This window comes from Lithobates pipiens, unplaced genomic scaffold, assembly GCF_037356315.1.
Source record: "Lithobates pipiens isolate NorthernLeopardFrog02 unplaced genomic scaffold, aLitPip1_a1.2 Scaffold_10, whole genome shotgun sequence".
Lineage (NCBI taxonomy): Eukaryota > Metazoa > Chordata > Amphibia > Anura > Ranidae > Lithobates > Lithobates pipiens.
Window position 1 is genome coordinate 190,357,150 of NW_027507686.1, and position 25,421 is coordinate 190,382,570.

At 45.1% G+C, this 25,421-nt stretch overlaps 1 protein-coding gene across 8 annotated transcripts in view; it reads left to right on the forward strand.

Annotated features, from left to right (window-relative positions):
* MYRF (myelin regulatory factor) overlaps nt 1–25,421 on the forward strand; it is a 244,940-nt gene that overhangs the window by 124,725 nt on the left and 94,794 nt on the right. For all 8 annotated transcript variants that reach the window (XM_077460758.1, XM_077460759.1, XM_077460763.1 and 5 more), the window contains exon 2: nt 3,407–3,491. In XM_077460758.1, coding sequence (XP_077316884.1) covers nt 3,407–3,491 — 85 coding nt within the window. The remainder of the gene's footprint in view (nt 1–3,406; nt 3,492–25,421) is intronic.

Consider the following 25,421-nt stretch of genomic DNA (forward strand, 5'->3'; position numbering starts at 1 on the left):
GACGAACTTTTCAGCATACTACAGGAGGGGTAAATGTGTTATTTTTAAATACTCTGTACCTTAGTGCTGATTTGGAACCGGTGTTTTGATTTAAAATGTAATAATGTCCCTTGAGAAAAAAAAAACACTTTGGATCATAAGGAATATATGGTGTTGCTTATTGGCCTCCAATAAATCCAGGGATTGTTAATCTAGGGACTATCTGATTTTTTGCATATTTTAATAAATTTGTTGGATAATACACTAGGCCAGTGCGCCCTTTTCTTTTTCTATCTAATTTTTTTCCCCTGATGGAGCAATTTGTATTATGCTTTATTGGGGTTTTTGCCGTTTTCTGGATTAGCTATGGGTAAAGGATAGTATATATGGTGGTTTTCTATTCTTTTTTATTTCTGTTAATTAAACTTGAAGGACTTTTTTTAATCTGAAAAAAGATGTAACTGTATACACTAGTAGAATTTTGTTCATAAATTGTGGTTTTTGAAATGTTTGTTAGATTTTCTAAATATTAATTGGGTCAAAACAACGTTCATGTTTGACGATAGTTTTTTGTCACTAATGGGATGGTACGGTTTTTTTTTTGTGAACAAAGTTCTAACAGCAAGTGTATTTTTTCTTTGGGAAATTACATTTATTCCAAAATCAAATGTTAAAAGAAACCTGAATTTTGAAGTACTTTTGAACAACATTAATTTAAGTCTCTGTAGGCATCATCGAATGTACTGACAACATTTGTACGAAAAATCTAGTTGTGGTCAGCTTAATGCTATGAATTAAGCCTCTATTGATTTTTGATTGATGACAACATAGCCCACTTCTTTCTCCATGAGTAGGGATCTAAATGATGGTTTCTCAATTCCAGACCTCCAAAAGGTCATGTTCTCTGGGTTTCCATCACCTTCCACAGAAGACATAATCCGCATCACTGACTCAATAATTACACACAGCTGTTTCATCCTGGTTGCAAATACTTGAGCACTTAAAAAATGATGAAGGGAATTCCTTCTTGCTAGGAAATATTACATGAAATATAATAAAGGATTTGTTCACAACAGATGCTATTAAAATTATAATAAAAAAAAAAAATGTGATTTAGCACGCATTGCCATATTCAATTGAGTGGCAATGCGATTTTTTAATCTGCTTCCATTTAGTTGACTTATTTGGATAACTACAGGCCAATGTAATCCAAACTGCAATTTGTAGGATATTTGTAAAATGCATTACTGTGATGAGAACAGACCGTACTAATGTCAATGGACTCGGAGGTTGCCTGTAGTTCAGAATGTAGAAAACTGCATGTAATTACTTTAGATGTGAATGAGGCCTAGCACTCTTTTACTGCCTTTGGGCCTCTCTTCTATCTCGAGTACCAGTACGGAAATCTATAGCTTTGTATTTGGCTTCCTATTCATATTCATACCCATGCCTTCCACACCTCCAATTACGCGGACTACAAAGAATTATGATTGGTAAAACCATAAGTACTTTTTTTCACCACTGCTTTTCTTTTATAATGACTTTAGAAAATAAAAAATGCAGTCATTGGAGTCATTAAAAGCTGTAGTGTACTTTTAGTAGGTAAATAGTATCTTTGTATAGAGGTCTATTTATCTGACCAAAAATGAGGGACAACTGAGGAGGAAAGACAGAGGTATTTGCTATTATACGTGAGACAGTTGGGAGCTTTACACCTGACATATTTGAGCTATGGCACCATTTATCTGTCCAGTTATAATGCCACCAAAGTATCTAATAAGATAAATCCATAAAAAAACTTTAGCTTGCCTTAAACGCAGTGTATAACTTATTATAACTTAATGTATGATCTTTGAGGCCGGAGCTGTAATGTATTCTTTCTCAACCTTTTGGCAAGCAGGACCTCTAGAAATTATTTTTAGGTCTTACAGCCCTCCTGCTTAAATTATATCTACAGCTCAATGTACATTGGTATAATCAATAATTAGTACATGGCTAAATGTCTCTTGATGGTCAGTAAAGAAACATTCCCTGTGCCCTGTTACTTTGGTGGTCATTAGGAGAAGAACCTCCTTAGATTGGTGGTTAGTTGTAGAAGCCCCCCCTTACAGACAGCAAAAAGCATCATTGGTGTCGATTTCTTACCTGAGAAGATGAGAGGAAAGAATCTACTGTAGCACGCCAGGAGCTCAGCCAAGTGAGGTTGATGTTGGCACCATCAGGCTGGAGATCAGTCCACCAATTCTCCTAGGAACCCTAGTTACCTATGGAGGAAGTCTAATACACAGTACACATGACCGGACTTTTCGACGGACTAAGTCCTCGGTCTTTCCGACTGACTTTTTGAACGAAACGGACTTGGCCATACACGACCGGACTAAATCCATTCGAAAGTCCATTCGTTTTGAACGTGATGACGTAAACGGGACTAAACAAGGATGTTCAATAGCCAGTAGCCAATAGCTGCCCTTGCGTCGTATTTGGTCCATCGGACTAGCACACAAACGAAAGGTTTTCCCGATTTTTAGTCCGTTGGACTTGAGTCTGTCGGATAGATTTGAGACATGTTTTATTTCTAGGTCCGTTGGACTTTTGGGGAAAAAAAAGTCCGCTAGAGCCCACACACGATCAAATTGTCCGACGGATTCCGGTCCGCCGGACCGAGTCTGCCGGAAAGTCAGATCGTGTGTACACAGCAATAGATTCCATGGAAGCCTGGTTGAGAAAGCCTGCACCAATGTATACTGAATAATTAACTAATCATTTGCGAGGAGCACATATAGCTTTCTGATATGTGTACAGTGTGTTCTCACCTTATGCTTATTTTTAAGTAAACATCTACTTAGCGACCTGAAGATATTCAACAATTGAGAAGCAATTAGTCCATCGTTACATGTGCAAGGTTAGGAATTCATTTTAGAATTACATGCCCTTTGAAATAGCTTTACTCAAATATGTATTGTATATCAGGATAATTTTATTTGTGCCAGGCTAGTTAAAGCGGTATTAAACCCAAAAGCAAACATCTATTATAGCACTATTTCTTAGATGTGATGGCTGCATTCGTTTTCTTTTTTAGGCTTTCTTTCTTCTATTTTCATCTTCTGATCTGAGAAAGTCCTTCCTTCCCTCCTGAAGACTCCTGGGATGTAAGACATAATTTTGCCTTGGCATGGAAAACAAGAAGTAGCTGAAGAAATGTAAAAGAATTGGTTAAAACAACTATATACTTTCCTATCTATTTACTAATGCTAGCAGCATAAGGATTGCAAATAGTCCAAGTTTTTGGAGAGATTGAAGTTCCACTTTAACCTACCAGGTTCAGGTCTATGCTTTGGTGTTGCTGAAGAGTGCTGTACTAGACGTTGTCCTTACATATCAATCACTGGTGTACAAACAACTCATAAGTGTATATCTTATGTTTCAGGACATGATATTAATGGAGCTCTGGAACCATCAATTGACACCAGTATCCTAGAGGAATACATCAGCAAGGAGGATTCTCCTGATATGTAAGTAGCAGAATACTTTACACAGCACACCCCTTTACATGACACTAATTTGTGCAATCACTATTTAAAGGATAACACTGCTAAGCTTTATTTAAAACGTATCTGGCCACCTAATCCAAGTGAAAGCCGGTCAGTGCGATTTCATGTGCGGTTTCCCAACATCTGTGCGACTTCATGCAGAGATGTCTTTGCAAGTCGCACATGAAATTGCCAAAAATAGTGCAGGAAACCTTTTCAAGGCGGTGCAAGTCTAAATCACATGACAAGTCGCCCCCGGGGTATACAGAGCCTTATGAAGCTGAGCAATTTTTTTGTGATGTCAACTTTGTCATAACAGTGAGGGAAAAAAATATTTGATCCCCTGCTGATTTTTTTTACGTTTGACCACTGACAAAGAAATGATCAGTCTATAATTTTAATTGGTAGGTTTATTTTAACAGTGAGAGACAGAATAACAACAAAAAAATTCAGAAAAACGCATTTCAAAAAAACTATAAATTGATTTGCATTTTAATGAGTGAAATAAGTATTTGACCCCTTTGCAAAACATGACTTAGTACTTGGTGGCAAAACCCTTGTTGGCAATCACAGAGGTCAGATGTTTCTTGTAGTTGGACACCAGGTTTGCACACATCTCAGGATTTTGTCCCACTCTTTGCAGATCCTCTCCAAGTCATTAAGGTTTCAAAGCTGATGTTTGGTAACTCGAACCTTCAGCTCCCTCTACATATTTTCTATGAGATTAAGGTCTGGAGACTGGCTAGGCCACTCCAGGACCCTAATGTGCTTCTTATTGAGCCACTCCTTTGTTGCCTTGGCTGTGTGTTTTGGGTCATTGTCATGCTGGAATACCCATCCATGACCCTTTTTCAATGCCCTGGCTTTGACGGTTCATGGCTCTGTCCACTGTCCCTTTGATGTGGTGAAGTTATCCTGCCCCCTTAGCAGAAAAACACCCCCAATGCATAATGTTTCCACCTCCATGTTTGATGATGGGGATGGTGTTCTTGGGGTCATAGGCAGCATTCCTCTTCCTCCAGACACTCCTCCTTCTTAAACAGGGGGATCTTGTGGGCACTGCAGGATTTGAGTCCATCACGGCGTAGTGTGTTACTAATTGTTTTCTTGGTGACTATGGTCCCAGCTGCCTTGAGATCATGGACAAGATTCTCCCGTGTAGTTCTGGGCTGATTTCTCACCATTCTCATGTTCATGGAAACTTCACGAGCTGAGATCTTGCTTGGAGCCCCAGACTAAGGGAGATTGACAGTTATTTTGTGTTTCTTCCATTTGCGAATAATCGCACCAACTGTTGTCATCCTCTCACCAAGCTGCTTGGCGATGGTCTTGTAGCCCATCCCAACCTTGTGTAGGTCTACAATCTTGTCTCTGACATCCTTGGACAGCTCTTTGGTCTTGGCCATGGTGGAGAGATTGGAATCTGATTGATTGATTGCTTCTGTGAACAAGCGTCTTTTATACAGGTAACAAGCGGAGATTAGGAGCACTCCCTTTAAGAGAGTTCTCCTAATCTCAGCTTGTTACCTGTATGTAAGACACCTGGGAGCCAGAAATTTTGCTGATTGATAGGGGATCAAATACTTATTTCACTCACTAAATTGCAAATCAATTTATAACTTTTTTGAAATGCGTTTTTCTGGATATTTTTGTTGTTATTCTGTCTCTCACTGTTAAAATAAACCTACCATTAAAATTATAGACGGATCATTTCTTTATCAGTGGGCAAACATACAAAATCAGCAGGGGATTAAATACTTTTTTCCCTCACAGTTTGTATGATATCAAAGGGTATATATAAATAAAGCAATGAATGAAACATTCAACAAACATTCACTCTTTCTGGTGCATGCGTTATAATTTACAGTAATTGATTCACCTGCAGTGATACTTTGGTGAATGTCACTGGATACATATATTTTTTTTGGAGGGGGCACAAGCAAAGCATTCTTTTAATACTGTTTTGTCCCAGCATGCTTATGTTTTCTATGCACTGTAAAATCTAATTTGATGTGCACTTTTATTTCCTGTGTATCATTATATATATATATATATATATATATATATATTTTTTTTTTTTTTTTGTGCGACATCTATTTATTACTACATTAAAATTATTTTGCTGGTTATAGTGCATGTGGTAGATGGTTAATAAATAAAGGTATTCTTTCTGTTTTAATTTTGTGTAACGCTAGAAAAGGGAATGTAAGCAAATAAAAATGTTCACTTGTTCATGCGTTTTACACATTTTATGATGCTCATTGATGCACATTTTGCACACTCACAAAAGAGGAAAATGAATGCATTGTATCACATCAAATAATGATCCAATGTGGCATAAAGTGACCTCACTCATGCATCACCGAATCGGCAAGCTAATGCATTTCAGGGGGCGCAACCCCCTACTTCAGAGCTATAAGGTCTGAAGAAGGGGGTGCATCCCCCGAAACATGTCAGCTTGCCGATGTGGTGGTGCATGAGTCAGGTCACTTGATGCCACACTGGATCATGCTTTGATATGATATAATGTATGGTTTTTCTTCTTTTGTGAGTATGGATTTGGCTTTTCATTCATTTCATTAATACATAATAATGTGGTAATGCACTAGGTGTTTGCGTCTTCCTGGGTGCTTTTTTAAACAATTATCACAGTCAGAATCCTACCCTTTTTATAAAAGCCTTGGAAAGGGAACGTGGTAAATAGCTGCATGAATCAGATCTCCTAAAGATATTCATTCTTACTCACAAGACATGCATAGCCTCCACTGCTCAACAGCGGAGTTATAAGTTCCTGACCTGCTGGTACAGCCGTCCCTACAATATTAAAAGAATTTTCCTTTGTGCTTCTAACTGTTGGTGCTGTGAGAGAGAAGGATAGGGATTATGCTACGTACATGGTAGCCTTGTCTCTGGATCAGACTTTTTTGGTTCCTCGTCTTCACCATATATAAGGCAGTGAGGGGCTCAGACATCCCTATGACTCCAGAAATGGCCCTTCTCTCTGTGTACATGCGCTATATCACTACAGCCAAGAATGGCCTTCTCCACTTCTTTATGTTAGCCGCTGGGGCAGTTATCCCCAACATTGGAAGACCACATATGGTATTGGAAGATATGGGAAGATATCATATCAGATGGGAAGATCACATTATAGCAACATTTGGAGGAACTGACTACCTGGCTCTACAATCAACGCTGCTAATATGAATACCTGGATTGCCCCAACATTCCTCGACTTTCTAAGATGCCTTGACATCCTTGTAACTCTTTAGGGCTGGAGACAGCGCTGGACTGACTCAATCAGTCACTGGTCGTGATTGGGTGATAGCGTGGGCGAGCAGGAAGAGGTCCCTTCCAGTGGTTTGCTCCCAGTTTGTGGATGGTGGTGGTGAGCCCTCTTGGGGCCTGGGCTGCTGCCGTTTAGTACGGCCTTAAGGAGGAAGTAAACCCTGATGGGTTTACTTCCTCTTTGTTTCCCTGCAAAGGTAAAGCATAATGTATTACTATGCATCACATAGTAGCCCATTTTGTGTCACTTACCTGACACAGGAGCCAACGATGTCACGGCTGTCCCCTCTTCCACGGAGCGTCCATCTTCTTTCTGGGTATCGTGGCACCGGCGCTGTGATGGGCTGGAGCCGCGATGACGTCACTCCCATGCATGCGCCGACGGGACTTTAAAACCAAAACCAGAACTGTATATATTGCAGCCTACCAATCATTGGATATGCTGGCTGCATTTTTTTTTTTTTAGGCCCTTTTCCCCCGTCTTTAACTGGTGATTTGCCCAGTAAGACACCTCCTGTATTAGAGTGCCTCCACTCGAGACACTAACAAATTGAAGCCAAACTCCAGCTCACATTTTATAAGCAGTTACAGCAACTGTTTATTTTTTTCCTTTGGGATAAAAGTTTTAAATAAATAATAAACCTGATCATTGTAAGCACCCCGCCAGTGTTGTATAATCATTTTTGGGACTACAGAAAAGCCTATAATAAGGCTTACCTGTAGGTAAAAAAAATATCTCCTAAACCTGTGCGGTTTAGAAGATATTCCCCTCGCAATGCGCCGCTGACTACAGCGGCGCATGCGCATAGGGGATTCTCGGTTGAAAGCCCGGCAGACGCCAGACCCTGCCGGTAAGAAATCTCCCGGGGAGTGACGATATCGCGGCTCTGGCCACTCACAGAAGAAACGCAGAGGGAACATGTCAGGTCCCTCGGCGTGGATCGGGCGAGATGTCGGGGCCTCGTTCTAAGGTAAGTATTTCATAATGAGCTAGTATGCGGTGAATACTAGCTCATTATGCCTTTTCCTTTGCAGGTGGGGGAAAAGAAAATCAGCGGGTTTACAACCGCTTTAAATAGTATGTCCCATTTTTGTAAACTGGCACATCAGGAACAGAGCTTGTTCTTTTAAAATCAACAGATTTTACTTGCTGGATCACCAGATGAAAATAGAAGAAAGTCTAAAAAGAAAACGAATGGAGCCATCACATTTAAGAATTGCTAAGCTGCAATATAATACAGTGCCTTTAAAAAGTATTCATACCCCCATTACATTTTTCACATTTTGTCATGTTACAACCAAAAACATAAATGTATTTTATTGGGATTTTATGTCAAAGACCAAAACAAAATGGCACATAATTGTGAAGTGGAAGGAAAATGATAAATGGTTTTCAATTTTTTTTTACAAATAAATATGCGAAAAGTGCGGTGTGCATTTGTATTCAGCCACCCCGAGTCAATACTTTGTAGAACCGCCTTTTTCTGCAACAGCTGCAAGTCTTTTTGGGTTAGGTCTGTACCAGCTTTGCACCTCTAGAGAGTGACATTTATTCCCATTCTTCTTTGCAAAATAGCTCAAGCTCTGTCAGGTTGGATGGAGAGCGTCTGTGAACAACAATTTTCAAGTCTTGCCACAGATACTCAATTGGATTTAGGTCTGGATTTTGACTGGGACATTCTAACACATGAATATGCTTTGATGTAAACCATTCCATTGTAGCTCTGGCTGTATGTTTAGGGTTGTTGTCCTGCTGGAAGGTGAACCTCTGCCTCAGTCTCAAGTCTGTAAGCCCTTGTACACACGGTCGGACATTCCGACGGAAAATTGTCGGATAATCCGACAGTGTGTGGGCTTCATCAGACTTTTTCCGTCGGAATGTGCGACCAACAAATTTTGAGAGCTGGATATAAAAATTTTCCGACAACATAAGTCCAATCGTTTGTAGAGAATTCCGATCGGACAAAGTGCCACGCATGCTCAGATTAAAGCTATTGGCTACTAGCCTGAAAGTAGTCCTGTCGTAACTAAATAACGCCATCACGTTCTGAACGTTTGGATTTTCTGACAACTGTGTCCGACCGTGTGTATGCAACACCAGTTTCAGACAAAATCCGACGGATTTTGTTGTCGGAATGTCCGACCGTGTGTACAAGGGCTAAGCGATTTTCTTCTAAGATTGCCCTGTATTTGACTCCATCCATTTTCCCATCAACTCTGACCAGCTTCCCTGTCCCTGCTGAAGAGAAGCATCTCCACAACATGAAGCTGCCACCACCATGTTTCATGATGGGGATGGTATGTTCAGGGTGATCTGCAGTGTTAGTTTTCCGCCACCTTCTTCCACATGTGTGCTGTGTTCCCCACATAGCTTCTCGCAAACTGCAAACAGGACTTCTTATGGCTTTTTTTTAAACAATGCCTTTTTTCTTGCCACTCTTCCATAAAGACCAGATTTGTGGGGAGCACGACTAATAGTTGTCCTGTGGACAGATTCTCCCACCTGAGCTGTGGATCTCTGCAGCTCCTCCAGAGTTACCATGGGCCTCTTGGCTGCTTCTCTGATTAATGCTCTCCTTGTCCGGCCTGCCAGTTTAGGTGGACGGCCATGTCTTGGTAGGTTTGCAGTTGTGCCATACTCTTTCCATTTTCGTATTATGGATTGAACAGTGCAATGTGAGGTATTCAAAGCTTGGAATATTTTTTTATAACCTAACCCTGCTTTAGACTTCTCCACAGCTTTATCCCTAACCTGTCTGGTGTGTTCCTTGGCCTTCATGATGCTGTTTGTTCACTAATGTTCTCTAAAAAACCTCTGAGGGCTTCACAGAACAGCTGCATTTATACTGAGATTAAATTACACAGAGGTGGACTCTATCTACTAAATAGGTGACTTCTGAAGGCAATTGGTTACACTAGTTTTCAGATATTTATTTTTAAAAATGTTTGAAAACCATTTATCATTTTCCTTCCGCTTCACAATTATGTGCCACTTTGTGTTGGCCTATCACATAAAATCCCAATAAAATACAAATACGTTTTGGTTGTAACATAACAAAATGTAGAAAAGGTCAAGGGGTATGACTACTTTTTCAAGGCACTGTATATGTTTGGTTTTGGGTTTAATACTGCTTTAACACAACACATAAATGGGCCCTAACACAAAATCAAATATTTGTGTGTTGTGTTGTTATTGGAGCTTACTGTGTACTGTATAATAAATGTATAAAAAAAATAAACACAACTTATGAGCCATGGTACTAACCTTTCTATTAAACATTTTTGATAAATACGAGCGCTGTTTATTGGATCTGGTGTGTGATGACTTTTAAGCGTGTTTGCTATGCTAAAAATGAAAAGAATCGTGCTTCCATTAGCTTAGAGCAGTGGTCTCCAAACGGTGGCCCTTTGCATGCCTTTATCTGGCCCTTGGAGTGCTATTTTATTAACTGACACCAAGGAAGGGGCACTATTCCTACCCATGACACCAACAATGGGGCACAATTCCTCCAAATGACACCAATGATGGGGCAAAATTCCTACAATGACACCAACAAGGGGGCACAGTTCCTCCCAATGACACACATGATAGGGCCCAGTGACAACAGTGATGGGGCACAAGTCCTCTCACTGACACCAAAGATGAGGCATGTTTTACTCCCACTGATGCTGGATTATTTTCTGCTCTCGATGGCCGCAGTCTGGCCCCAGGAAGTCTAAAGGACAGTAAACTGGCCCTTTGTTTAGAATATTTGGCTTAAAGCGCTCGGTTTGACAAAACACAAATCTGATCAGTTGTGGCTAAATGCACATCACTATTCATTGCACTATGTTGTTAAAAGTTTGTTTTAGTTTTTATATTTTTAATTTGTAAACCCATATATCTATATGTCCCTGTGTGTGTGTGTATATATATATATATATATATATATATATATATATATAAAATCTTCAGCTATAAAGGATGTGTGCTGGTGGTTTAATTTTAGGTTATTTTTACTTACTGTTTTGCACTTAGAAGGTGCCCTCTAGTGGTCAATCTAATGTTTGCAGTAACCTAACATTCTGCAGTTAGACTGCACCCTTTTAAACTACTGTCTAGGCAAAAAGACACATTTTTACCTGTTTAGCACTCCTCTACTGGTATTCCGTGTGCAGCTGTTATCTCTATGTGTTTACAGAGGTATAACTGTGCAGTGTCAAGAGGGTAAGTCAATATGCTTTTTACCCCCACAGTATATTTATATCACTATGTGAGAGTATAGGTCATAGTATGCATAACTGCATAGGTATAGATTTGTTTTCACCAGCTAGCTTTGCAATGTGTATGCAGTTAGCTCAGAGCTGTTGACTTATTATGAATTAGGCCAACTTCTCACCAAAGCATTACTGTAACACTCGCCCGCAATAGGGCCTACAGATAGTTTGATAAATAGAGAAATTTGATAAATTGACACATGGATGGATAGATACTGGATGGGAGGGAGGGATGGATGGATGGATAGACACTGGGTGGGAGGGATGGATGGATAGATAAATAGATACTGGAGGGAGGGATGGATGGATAGATACTGGGTGGGAGCGAATGGATGGATGGATGGACACTGAGCGGGATGGATGGATGAACACTGAGTGAGTGGGATGGATGGCCAGTGAGTGGGATGGATGGATAGACCGTGAGTGGGATGGATGGATGGACAGTGAGTGGGTGAGTGGGATGGATGGATGGATGGACAGTGAGTGAGTGGATTGGATGGACAGTGAGTGAGTGGGATGGATGGACAGTGAGTGAGTGGGATGGATTAACAGTGAGTGGGATGGATGGACAGTGAGTGAGTGGGATGGATGGATGGATGGACAGTGAGTGAGATGGATGGATGGACAGTGAGTGAGTGGGATGGATGGACAGTGAGTGAGTGGGATGGATGGATGGACAGTGAGTGAGTGGGATGAATGGATGGACAGTGAGTGGGATGGATGGACAGTGAGTGAGTGGGATGGATGGATGGATGGATGGATGGACAGTGAGTGAGTGGGATGGATGGATGGATGGATGGACAGACAGTGAGTGGGATGGATGGACAGTGAGTGGGATGGATGGATGGATGGACAGTGAGTGAGTGAGTGGGATGGATGGATGGACAGTGAGTGAGTGGGATGGATGGACAGTGAGTGGGATGGATGGATGGATGGACAGTGAGTGGGATGGATGGATGGACAGTGAGTGAGTGGGATGGATGGACAGTGAGTGAGTGAGTGGGATGGATGGATGGATGGACAGTGAGTGGGATGGATGGATGGACACACACAGATCAGTGATGAGGACTTACATGTCTGTTATTGAGGCTCTATCCTGAGCAGGAATCCATGGCTAGTGACAGGCAGCTGTGACTCCTCCTCTGCCCCATACGCTGGCTGTGGTCTTATCTCGGTGTGTAGTCAGTCACACAAGGCTGGTCTCCTTATATATACAGGATGGGCTGTGTGTTTAACAAGAGCTTCCACTGACACTGCCAAACCGAGACACAGCAACACCAGTGGAGATAATAGAAGCACTGACGATCAGCACTTGTTAAACACACACAGCCCGTGTGAAACCTCCTCGTCCTCCATCCATCCTGTAGAAATAAGGAGACCAGCCTTGTGTGATCGTCAATGATTCTAATATCTCCACTGGTGTTGCTGTGTCTCGTTTGGCTGTGTCAGTGGAATCATTCAGCTCTGCCCCCTCCTGCGGATTTCCAGCATCTACCTTGTTGTCTGGAGTTTCATAGCGGCAAGTGCAGGAGTTCACTCCTCTGCTCAGCGCACTGGTCTGACACAGGGAAAACCGGAAGTGACATACTAACTAGTCTGTCTCTCAAAGCACACAGCTATAGTAATCCTATGGGCACTGGGCGGATGCAGATCGTCACTTTTCATTGCACCACAAGGCGGGTTAAAACCCCGCAAATGAAGCGCCGCGTCTGCAATCTTGTGATTGCATTGACGTAGCGCTTCACATAGTCCACTGTGTCCGGCGCTCGAACACAGTGCACTTAAAGAGGAAGTAAACCCTGATGAGTTTACTTCCTCTTTCATTCCCTGCAAAGCATAATGGACTACTATGCATCGCATAGTAGTCCATTATGTGTCACTTACCTGACACAGGAGCCAGCGAAGTCACCGCTGTCCCCTGTAGTCCGGAGCATCCATCTTCTCGGTGGGGTCTCGCAGCTCTGCCGCTGTCATTCGGCGAAGCCACGATGACGTCACTCCCGCGCATGCGAACGGGAGCCGACACGCGCGCCAGCTCCGTCGTTGAGAATGCCGCGCTCAGTGCGCCTGCGCGCCGTTGTCTACGGCGCATGCCCCGTAGACAGCGGTGCCTGTTTTCGGGCAAACCTATATGGTTTAGGAGATATTTCTTGGACCTACAGGTAAGCCTTAATCTAGGCTTACCTGTAGGTCAAAGTGGTTTGTAAGGGTTTACAACCACTTTAAGCACTTTTTTTCATGTATTTTTTCTTTTTTTTTTTAAAGGGCCATTTGAAGAAAAAATTAAAAAAAAAAATCTAATTTTATTTTTTTCAATTTTTTTTTTTTTTTGTGACTGACTGCCTGGAGGGGGGCGGCGCCCAGGCGCCCCCTATGGACGAGCCGCCACTGCTGTAACACATGCAGTAGCACACCATGCACGGTATCGTCTATAGCGATTCATTGACTAATTTTGAATGTGCCCTAATGCACTTAAAGTGGGACTTCATCCCCTCCTCTATCATATTTGGAATGTTTTTTTTGGGGAGGGAGGATATACAGTTTTGACAGGTACCCGCTCCTCATTTCTGCTCGGACCTCCTAGGTGATTGGAGCAGAAGTTCTCCATCACCACCCTGCCCACAACAAGCTCTTAGGACAAGTCACAGGTCCCAAAAGTCTGCAGGACCCTTAATTAAGCTCTGCGTGGCCCCCACATGCGCAGTGGGGAATCGGCTGTGAAGCAGCAAGGAATCAAAGCCAACTTTCCATAGTAAACATGCCAGCGCCAGGGACCCGAAGACTGGTGAAGAGCCAGCCCAGCTGAGGATGGCACTGGATCCCTGGCCAGGTAAGTGTCCTTTTAATAGAATTAAGCAGCTACAGTATTTGCTGACTTTTATTTTTTACAAACTGACTGAAGACCATCTTTAAAAGAGAAGTACGGGTTTGGCTTTTTTTACCATATCATATCATACTTACCTAGGTGGATGCAGCATCGGTCAGATGCTGCATCTGTCCCCCGCCATCCATGCACCGAGAACCAAGCCATCGAACATCATTGATGGCTCGGTTCCCTCGGCTCCCCAAGAGGAGAGCTGCTGACCGTCAATCAGCAGCTCTTCTGCTCTGCTCCTCCAGGCTCAAGGGAGCGCTGAGCTGTGGAGGAGCAGGGAGCGGCTGTCTCAGTGGCTCGCTGAGAGGCTGAGACGGCCATCAGTCCAGGCACCTGGCGGATCCAGACTCCCAGAGTTGGGATGACGCGGCACCTGGACTGATCAGTGTGATGTCAGCAGAGAGTGGACTTCAGACCGCTCTACTGAAAACAGGTCACAGGAGTGCAGAGCAAAGTGCACTCCTGTGACACTTATGCCCCGTACACACGATCGGACTTTACGACAACAAAACCGTGGATTTTTGTTTGAAGGTTGTTGGCTCCAACTTGTCTTGCATACACACGGTCACACAAATGTTGGCCAACAATTACGAACATAGTGACGTACAAGACATACGTGTTATCTCCATTACGAGTGCTAGTTTTACAAGACCGAGTGCTTCCGGCTCGTACTTGATTCCGAGCATGCCTGGACTTTTGTCTGACGGACTTATGTACACGCGATCGGAAAGTCTGACAACAAACATTTGTTGGCGGAAAATTTGTTGGCGGAAGGTCCGACAACAAACGTTCGATTGAGCATACACGGTCGGACTTTCCGCCAACAAGCTCACATCCAACATTTTTTTGGAAAATCTGATCATGTGTACACGGCATTAGGAGGAGCCAAGCAAAACGAGCACAGGTTGGACTTCTCCTTTAAGGAACGTACCACCATCCTGTATGCTGATTAACAATATCCATGCAATACAATCACAATACACCAAAAGTATCCATACAGTGTGATCAAATGAAACTATAAAATGTCCATATAGTGCAAACAAATACACTGAAAAGGGCTCTGTGTGAAAAAAAAGTCCAACATATGTGATCATATTCTGTAACACCAACTGTGCTCTTCCTCTGCACCCACTGTGTACACACCCCGCCACTAGAAATTGTTCACCCCTTTAAATAAAAGGAAGTCAAATCATGATTTTATCATAGAATGGCGCCTCTCCATAAACAAAATCCTGTCACATATTTTGGACCCATTTTTTTTTTAAATGAACATACAAGAGCACGGTCATATCCCAAAACTATTGGGATTTTTGATATACGTTTTTTGTGCATTGTATTAAAGTCTGATGACAAGCAGCTCCGAGCAAAATTATAAACGAATGTTGTGTTTGCCCCTATTTATCATGAGCTGAACGCAAAGATCTACGACTTTTTCTATGTACACGGAAGGCCTATTTCTCTCAAATATTGTTCACAAATCCAAGTCTAAATCTGTGTTAGTGAGCACTTCTCCTTTGCTGAGATAATCCATCCATATCAAGATGCTGATTAGACAGCATGATTATTGCACAGGTGTGCCTTGGGCTGACCACAAAAAAGGCCACTCTAAAATGTGCAGTTTTACTGTATTGGGGGGGGGGGGGGGGGCATCCGAAAACCAGTCAGTATCTGGTGTGACCACCATTTTCCTCACGCAGTGCCGCACATCTCCTTCGCATAGAGTTGATCAGGGTGTTGATTGTGGCCTGTGGAATGTTGGTCCATTCCTCTTCAGTGGCTGTGTGAACTGGAACACGCTGTCATATACACCGATCCAGAGCATCCCAAACATGCTCAATGGGTGACATGTCCGGTGAGTATGCTGGCCATGCAAGAACGGGGATGTTTTCAGCTTCCAGGAATTGTGTACAGATCCTTGCAACGTGGGGCCGTGCGTTATCATGCTGCAACATGAGGTGATAGTCGTGAATGAATGGCACAACAATGGTCCTCAGGATCTTGTCACGGTATCTCTGTGCATTTAAAATTCCATCAATAAAATGCACCTGTGTTCGTTGTTCATACGCCTGCCCATACCATAAAGCCACTGCAACCATGGGCCACACGATCCACAACAATGATATCGGCAAACCACTCACCCACACAATGCCATACACGCTGTCTGCCATCTGCCCTGTACAGGGAAAACTGGGATTCATCCATGAAGAGAACACCTCTCCAAAGTGCCAGATGCCATGGAACATGAGCATTTGCCCACTCTAATCAGTTACGAGGACGAACTGCAGTCAGGTCGAGACCCTGATGAGGACGACGAGCATGCAGATTAGCTTCCCTGAGGTGGCTTCTGACAGTTTGTGCAGACATTCTTTGGTTATGCAAACTGATTGTTGTAGCAGCTGTCCGGGTGCCTGGTCTGAGATGATCTTGGAGGTGAAGATGCTGGATCTCGAGGTCCTGGGCTGGCGTGGTTACATGTGGTCTGTGGTTATGAGGCCGGTTGGATGTACTGACAAATTCTCTGAAACGCGTTTGGAGATGGCTTATGGTAGAGCAATTAACATTCAATTCAAGGGCAACAGTTCTGGTGGACATTCCTGCAGTCAGCAAGCCAATTGCATGCTCCCTAAAAACTTGTATCATCTGTGGCATTATGTTGTATGATAAAACTGTACATTTTAGAGTGGCCTTTTTTTTGTTACCAGCCTAAGGCACACCTGTGCAATAATCATGCTGTCTAATCAGTATCTTGATATGCCACACCTGTGAGGTGGATGGATCTCGGCAAAGGAGAAGTGCTCACTAACACATTAGATTTGTGAGAAATAGGCCTTTTGTGTACATAGAAAAAGTCGTAGATCTTTACGTTCAGCTCATGATAAATAGGGGCAAACACAAAAGTGTTGCTTTAATAATTTTGCTCAGTGTATTTATCACTTTTTGATTTATTTGCTTTTTGATTTATTTGTGTTTTAGTATTTTATTTTCACTTTATTTGTAATTGGTTGGCTCAGGTGTAAGTTTATTATAATACATTACAACCCCTGGTAGTGCACTCCTGAGCATTGTGGTGGCCCCACAGCCTCATTATTTGCTAGGATGCAGGTAGACAGTAGGGATGAGCCGAACACCCCCCGGTTCGGTTCGCACCAGAACTTGCGAACGACCCCCGCGTTCGGTACGAACGTTAGAACCCCATTGAAGTCTATGGGACTCGAACGTTCGAATTGGAAAGTGCTAATTTTAACGGCTAATATGCAAGATAGTGTCCTAAAAAGGGTTTGGCGACCTGCCTCCTGCCTCAGGGGACATGGGTCACTGCAAAAAAAAGTTTTAAAAACTACCGTTTGGCGGGAGCACTGATTTTAATGACGATTAAAGTGAAAAAAAAAAAGTGAAATATTCCTTTAAATATGGTGCCTGGTGGGTGTCTGTAGTATGCCTGTGAAGTGCCACGTGTTTCCCGTGTTTAGAACAGTCCCTGCACAAAATGACATTAAGTATAATAACACCATTTAAAACTGCTTGCGGTTTTAATGTTATATCTGGTTCCTGCAATATGGTTGAAAATCATTCAGAAAAATGGCATGGGTAGCCCTCCCTGCCCATTACCAGCCTATTTGGGTCTTGTACGCATATTAAGGGGAACCCTGTACCCATATTAAAAAAAGGAAATGCGTGTGGCCCCCAGGCCCTATATACTCAGAACAGAAGTATACAGGCGGTGCAAACAAGACAGGGACTGTGTAGGTTTGTTGTGTTAAGTTGAATCTGTTTGTAATTTTCAACTGGTACATTTTTAAAGTGTAGCTCCAGTCAAAAAAAATATTTTTAAGCTTTTTGGAAAACATAGGGAAGGGTTATCACCCCTGTATAATTTGTTTTGTCGTCCATCTTTTTTCATCTCACTTGCTGTTGTCTCCTTCGGTTTGCAAGTAGGAGATGTTTGTAAATTGGATGTTTGAAAGTAGGGGCCTGCCCTATATGCTCTGCAGAAATGGCAGAACAAGGTGTTGGTTTTGCAACAACATTGTAAGCCCTCAAAGTGACTCTTGGTGGGCGCTGGAGCGCCCTGCTGTGAACGATTATATCAAGAATTGTAATTACATGCCATTGTTGAACAGTGGTAGAAAAATTGACCTTTGGTGGTTGTGGTGCTGGTGCCACAACACTATAAGTCCTCACAGTTACTCTGGGTGGGCACAGGAAGGGGCCCTCCTGTGAAATATTATATCAAGAATTGTAATTACATGTCCCTGTTAAACAGGGGCAGAAAAATTGGGCCTTAGGCACTGGTGCCATCACACTGCAACCTCTGCCATACACTCTAGTTTTATTGCAGGAATTAGCCCTGCTGCAAAGCATTGCATCAAAAATTGTACTTAAACGCCCCTGTTAAACAGGGGCAGAAAAATTGGGCCTTAGGCACTGGTGCCATCACACTGCAACCTCTGCCATATACTCTAGTTTTATTGCAGGAATTAGCCCTGCTGCAAAGCATTGCATCAAAAATTGTACTTAAACGCCCCTGTTAAACAGGGGCAGAAAAATTGGGCCTTAGGCACTGGTGCAATCACACTGCAACCTCTGCCATACACTCTAGTTTTATTGCAGGAATTAGCCCTGCTGCAAAGCATTGCATCAAAAATTGTACTTAAACGCCCCTGTTAAACAGGGGCAGAAAAATTGGGCCTTAGGCACTGGTGCCATCACACTGCAACCTCTGCCATATACTCTAGTTTTATTGCAGGAATTAGCCCTGCTGCAAAGCATTGCATCAAAAATTGTACTTAAACGCCCCTGTTAAACAGGGGCAGAAAAATTGGGCCTTAGGCACTGGTGCCATCACACTGCAACCTCTGCCATATACTCTAGTTTAATTGCAGGAATTAGCCCTGCTGCAAAGCATTGCATCAAAAATTGTACTTAAACGCCCCTGTTAAACAGGGGCAGAAAAATTGGGCCTTAGGCACTGGTGCCATCACACTGCAACCTCTGCCATATACTCTAGTTTTATTGCAGGAATTAGCCCTGCTGCAAAGCATTGCATCAAAAATTGTACTTAAACGCCCCTGTTAAACAGGGGCAGAAAAATTGGGCTGCTGGCATCACCCAGAACCAAAAATGTTCTTCCAACATATCAGCGGAGGAGGAAGAGGATAGACAATCAACATAACAGGACAGTCACTCAGCATCAGCATAGGCAGTCTTGAAGGGATGTGGTATTTCAAAAAAAATTATTCGGTTACATCAGCTTCAGGTGCTTGGTAGCTGTGGGTGATCCAAGACTGATTCATCTTGATGAAGGTCAGTCGATCAACTGATTCGGTGGACAGGCGCACCCTGTGATCGGTAACGAAGCCACCAGCAGCACTGAAGGTGCGTTCCAAAAGAACGCTGGATGCAGGACAGGCCAGTAGCTCAATTGCATACTGTGCAAGCTCTGGCCAGTGATCCATCCTCAAGACCCAGTAAGCCAGAGGATTTTCAGTGGGAAAGGTGTCCAAGTCTGACCTTGCCCCTAGGTATTCCTGCACCATGTAAATTAGACGCTGGCGATGGGTGCTGGCAGGGCCGCTGATAGGGCAGTACAACCAGCCCTGTTGTACCGGGCCCGGCCAGCAGGGGGGGCCCGAGCAGCTTTTAACTTCTAGCTAAAAAAAAAAAAAAAAAACGAAATAACTATATTAACCTGCACCCACTTGATTACTAACATATATAAGGAATATATATTCATTTCCTGGGCCCTATCAGGTTACCAGAGGGGCCCAGGAGGTGAAAGCAGAAGAGGGACTTTTTTTCTATTTTCGGGTGCAGGGATACAATGCTGTGCCGCATGCTGTTCTCAGTATACCTGCACAAACTAAAGTTCTTCCTGCTCACTGTATGCCTCCCCGGCGGATGGATATTACTGTTATACGGCTCCCTTCATCCAGTAAGTGCTGCAGCTTGAGGGACTTATCACTGGGACGGCTGAGACAGACAGAGCAGCAGGAGTAATCTGGACAACGGCAGTGGTGCACAGGCAAGCAGTCCCCTGCACACACACACACACACTGACAGGTCACACTATTGTAGCATGTGCAGTCCCTAGACTCTGTGTGCTCATGGTTATTATCATTATGATGATCAGGGCACAGTAGGTGCTGTATGGCTCTGTCAGTGTAACATGACTGTGTGGTGCTGACTTTCCTGATATATGACTGTACTGTGTGTTACAGACTATAACTCAGCACAGCCATAACAAAGTCAGCATCACACAGTCATGTTACACTGACAGAGCCACACAGCACCTGCTGTGCACTGATCATCATAATGATAATGACCATGTGCACATAGTGAGATGCTACTTTTACACATGTGATGGGGGAAGGGACAGTAAAAATACATAGCCAAGCTGCATTTTTACCACCCCCAAACCACTCTCCTTTCATAACCTTTCACCCAAGCTTTGCAATTAGGTTCTTTTTCATGCAGACCTGATTGAAAGCTCCGTATGAAGACACAAACTGAATGGGCACAGATGTCAAAACACTGACATCTCTCCCATTCAGATGCAGTTATGATTGGTGGGGCGCTGTAAATGTTAAATGTTCCAGCTCCTGCCTCCTGCCCTGACAGCGTGGAGGTAGGGGTGGGGTTATGGGCGGAGCCAGGATGGGTTGTGGGCGGGGTCAATGGGGCCCCGTCAGGTAGGCTGTATGGGGCTCCATGATTTCTAACAGCGGCCCTGGGTGCTGGAACCAATCATACCTTGGGGCTGCGGACTAAAAAATTGTCTGAAAGCATCAGTCAGACGGCCACCTTCTCCACCGCTCCTTCTGACTGATGCCTCAGCAACACGTCAGGGGCGTAACTATAGGGGGTGCAGCAGTCGCGACCGCAACCGGGCCCTGTGATGCAGGGGGCCCATGCAGCCCCCTCTACATATGTCCGGCAGCAGCATAGGCAGCTAGCACACACTATTACATACCCCCTCCATATCCCCCTGGGGACAGGGACCCCTTCTCACGTGAGGACAGGGACCCCTTCTCACCTGGGGGCAGTAACTTCATCTGCCCTGGAGAAAAGGACCTCATCTCTTCTGGGGACGGGGACCCAATCCTGCCTGGGGACAGTCCCCCAATGGGGCACCTAAAAATGTAAAAAAATAAATAAATAAACTGCTGATACCAGTGGTGGAACTACATGGCTCACAAAAGTCATACCTGTGATCACGCTCCCTGGAGTTCCACCACCGGACTCGGAGGGAAGGGCCCTGGCTGGGGTTCAGGGGGGCCCTTCATGGTTTCTTGCATCGGGGCCCTGAAGGTTCTAGTTACGCCACTGCAACACGTTGTCCAGGACCAGGAGTTTGTGACCTCCCAGTCTCTGGGAACGCGTTGCACAGAGCTTTCTGCAAGGCCTCCCGGAGATGTCTCATCCTCTGCTCCCTCTGCGATGGCAAGATAAGGTCGGCAACCTTACCCTTGTACCGTGGATCAAGGAGAGTGGCCAGCCAGTAATGGTCCCTCTCCTTGATCCGAAGAATACGAGGATCCTTCCGCAGGCTTTGCAGGATCAGGGAGGCCATGCAGCGTAGGTTAGCTGAGGCATTCGGTCCGGAGTCCTCTGGGTCACTAAGGACAACATGATCCGCAGCTACCTCCTCCCAGCCACGTACAAGTCCACGTGTTTCTTGGGACTGTAAATCATCCCTATAAGACTGCTGCTGCTGATGCTGAGTGCCAGCCTCCACCTCCATGCTGACACAATCATCCTCCTCCTCCTCTTCCTCCTCCTCACCCTCTTCCTGTGTGATGGGTGGCACAGCAGGAACACTGTCTGGATAAAGGGGGCCTTGAGAGGCAAGGAAGTCCTCCTCTTCCTGCCTCTGTTCTGCCTCAAGTGCCCTGTCCATTATTCCACGCAGCGTATGCTCCAAGAGGTGGACAAGAGGTATAGTGTCACTGATGCATGCACTGTCACTGCTCACCATCCTTGTGGCCTCCTCAAACGGTGACAGGACAGTGCATGCATCCCTGATCATGCCCCACTGGCGTGGTGAGAAAAAACCAAGCTCCCCTGACCCTGTCCTGGTGCCGTAGTCGCACAGGTACTCATTGATGGCCCTCTGCTGCGTGTGCAGCCGCTGCAGCATGGCCAATGTTGAGTTCCATCTGGTGGGCATGTCACATATAAGGCGGTTCTTGGGCAGGTTCAACTCCTTTTGGAGCTCAGCCAGCCGAGCACAGGCATTAAATGATCGGCGGAAATGCACACAGACTCTCCTGGCCTGTTTCAGGACATCCTGTAAGCCGGGGTACCTGCCCAAGAACCGCTGCACCACCAGGTTAAGGACGTGAGCTACACAGGGCACATGGGTCAGTTGTCCCTGTCGGAGGGCGGAGAGGAGGTTGGTGGCATTGTCGCAAACCACCATTCCTGGCTTAAGCTGGCGTGGCGTCAACCACCTCTCGGCCTGCCCCTGCAGAGCTGACAAAACATCCGCCCCAGTGTGGCTCCTGTCCCCCAAACAAACCAGCGCAAGCACGGCATGGCATCGTTTTGCCTGCGTACTTGCGTAGCCCCTGCAACGCCTACGGAGCACCGCTGGTTCTGAAGACAGAGCACTGGAAGAGGCCATGGAGGAAGAAGAAGAGGAGGGGGTGGAGGAGAGAGGTGTGTCACAACCAATAGTAGCATTTTGGAGGCGTGGTGGCGGAACAACCTCCAACACTACTGCACCTTGTCCTGCATCCTTCCCAGCAGCCAGGAGAGTGACCCAATGGGCCGTGAAAGACAGGTAACGTCCCTGTCCATGCCTGCTGGACCATGAGTCAGCGGTAATATGCACCTTACCGCTGACCGCCCTGTCCAGCGAGGCAAGGACATTGCCTTCCACATGCCGGTAGAGAGCCGGAATCGCCTTCCGTGAGAAAAAGTGGCGTTTGGGGACCTGCCACTGAGGAACCGCACATTGTACAAACTCACAGAAGGGGGCCGAGTCTACCAACTGAAAAGGCAGCAGTTGAAGTGCTAGCAATTTAGCCAAGCTAGCATTCAACCGCTGGGCATGTCGATGGCTGGGAGTAAATTTCTTCCGCCGGTCCAGCAGCTGGGGCAGGGACATTTGTCTGCTATAATCGGACGTGGATGTACCACTAGCAGAGTTCCCGGAAGCACTTGGCTGTGACACACCTAATTCTACACCTTCATTCCTCTCAGAGCAGGTTTCAGAGAGGACTGAAGGTCTAGTGGGGTTGGAGATGCCAGCTGATGAGGAGCAAGGAGAGGTCCGCTTTGTTCTTTGGTGTGGGTCTTTGAGGTATGCTTGCCAACGAGCTGCATGGCAGGTCAACATATGTCTGGTCAAGCATGTGGTGCCCAAGCGGCTGATGTTTTGGCCACGTGAGATACGCTTGAGACATATGTTGCAAATAGCAGCGGTGCGATCTGATGCACTCGTCTCAAAAAAGGCCCACACCAAAGAACTTTTAGAATAACGCGCAGAGGAAGCGCTCTGCGCAGGCGGATCTCTGCGGTGTGATTCAGTCGGTGTGCTGCCCCTAAGCTGGCCCCCGGAGGGCATCCTGCCTCGTTGGACATGTGCCTCCTCCTCCTCCTCCCTCCTTCCAGGCACCCACGTGGAGTCAGTGCCCTCATCATCCCCTCCCTCTTCATCGCTGTAGCAAACCTGGCAGTATGCTGCAGCTTGTGGAACATGACTGCCAGATTGCTGTCCTTCTTGAGCATCCCCTCTCTCTGTGCTCACGCTACTGCCTTCCTCTAGCTGAGTGTCATCATCAGAGCCCACCAAACACTGGGCATCCTCCTGGAGCATGTACCCAACACTGTGCTCAAAGAGTTCAGGAGACTCCTCAGGAGGACGTGGTGGGTCTAGGGAAGGAGTCACTGATGATGACATTGAGAGGAGGGACGACGATGTGTTGGCAGCTGCTTTTCTACTACCCTGAGACTGGGTGAGAGAGGATGAGGAGGATGAAGAGGGCTTGGTCATCCACTCTACCAAGTCGTTGGCATGTTGCGGTTCAACATGTCCAGCTGCAGAAAAGAAGGACAAGCATGTCCCATGGCCACGTGCTGATGACAATGCACCGCGTCCACGACCAGCACTGTTGTCTCTAGACACAGAGCCTGCTTGCCCTCTTTTATCGGCTCGCGCCTGTCTGCCTCTCCTTGCTGGCCTTCCAGACATGGTAATGGCCTGAAGGGAGTTGGGTAAAACAGTAGTTGGGTAGTTTATATTGTGCTGGAGGCACACAACACCCACTAACTCCTGCAGATGCCTTTTTTATAGAACAGCAGAGTTAAAGGGGTATATACAGATGTATACTGTGCTGTGCTGGAGGCACACACAACTTCCAATAACTCCCGCAGATGCCAATCGGGCCCAAATAGAGAACAGCTATGTAGGTGGATAATAGCGGTATGTACTGGGTACAGAGCAGGCACACAGCACGCACTATCTCCTGAGTGACACTACTGACTGCAAGCTCTATTGTTAAAGATGGACCACTAGCTATATAGGTGAGGTGAATATCACGGTGTATACTGCGGTCAGGGCACGCAGACAATAACCAGAAAACAGCAGAGTTAAAGGGGTATATACAGATGTATACTGTGCTGTGCTGGAGGCACACACAACTTCCAATAACTCCCGCAGATGCCAATCGGGCCCAAATAGAGAACAGCTATGTAGGTGGATAATAGCGGTATGTACTGGGTACAGAGCACGCACACAGCACGCACTATCTCCTGAGTGACACTACTGACTGCAAGCTCTATTGTTAAAGATGGACCACTAGCTATATAGGTGAGGTGAATATCACGGTGTATACTGCGGTCAGGGCACGCAGACAATAACCAGAAAACAGCAGAGTTAAAGGGGTATATACAGATGTATACTGTGCTGTGCTGGAGGCACACACAACTTCCAATAACTCCAGCAAATGACAATCGGGCTCAAATAGAGAACAGCTATGTAGGTGTATATAGTGGTATGTACTGGGTACAGAGCACGCAGACAGCACGCACTAACACTACTGACTGCAAGCTCTATTATTAAAGCTAGATCACTAGCTATATAGGTGAGGTGAATATAGTGGTGTATACTGCAGTCAGGGCACAGACAGTAACCACTACACAAGAGCAAAATAGTAAATCAGCCAAAAACGATTGGTGTGTAACTGTGTTGAAGGTACACAGAACACCCACTGCTTCAGATGCTAACAAACACTACACGAGGCCGCCTGAAAGGCAGCTTTATATAGTGTGGGGCGTGCACTACACAGCCTGAGCTATGATTGGCCACAGGCAGGATGCCTGTGGCCAACCATTGCTCTCCTCGCTACTGGCGCTGCGATTGGCCAAGCATGCGGGGTCACAGTGCATGCTTGGCCAATCGTGAGACAGCAATGCATTGCGCCATCGCAATGCATTGTGGGCCACACGAATTTTGCCGCGAACGGCCCAAACGTTCGGAATTCGGCGAA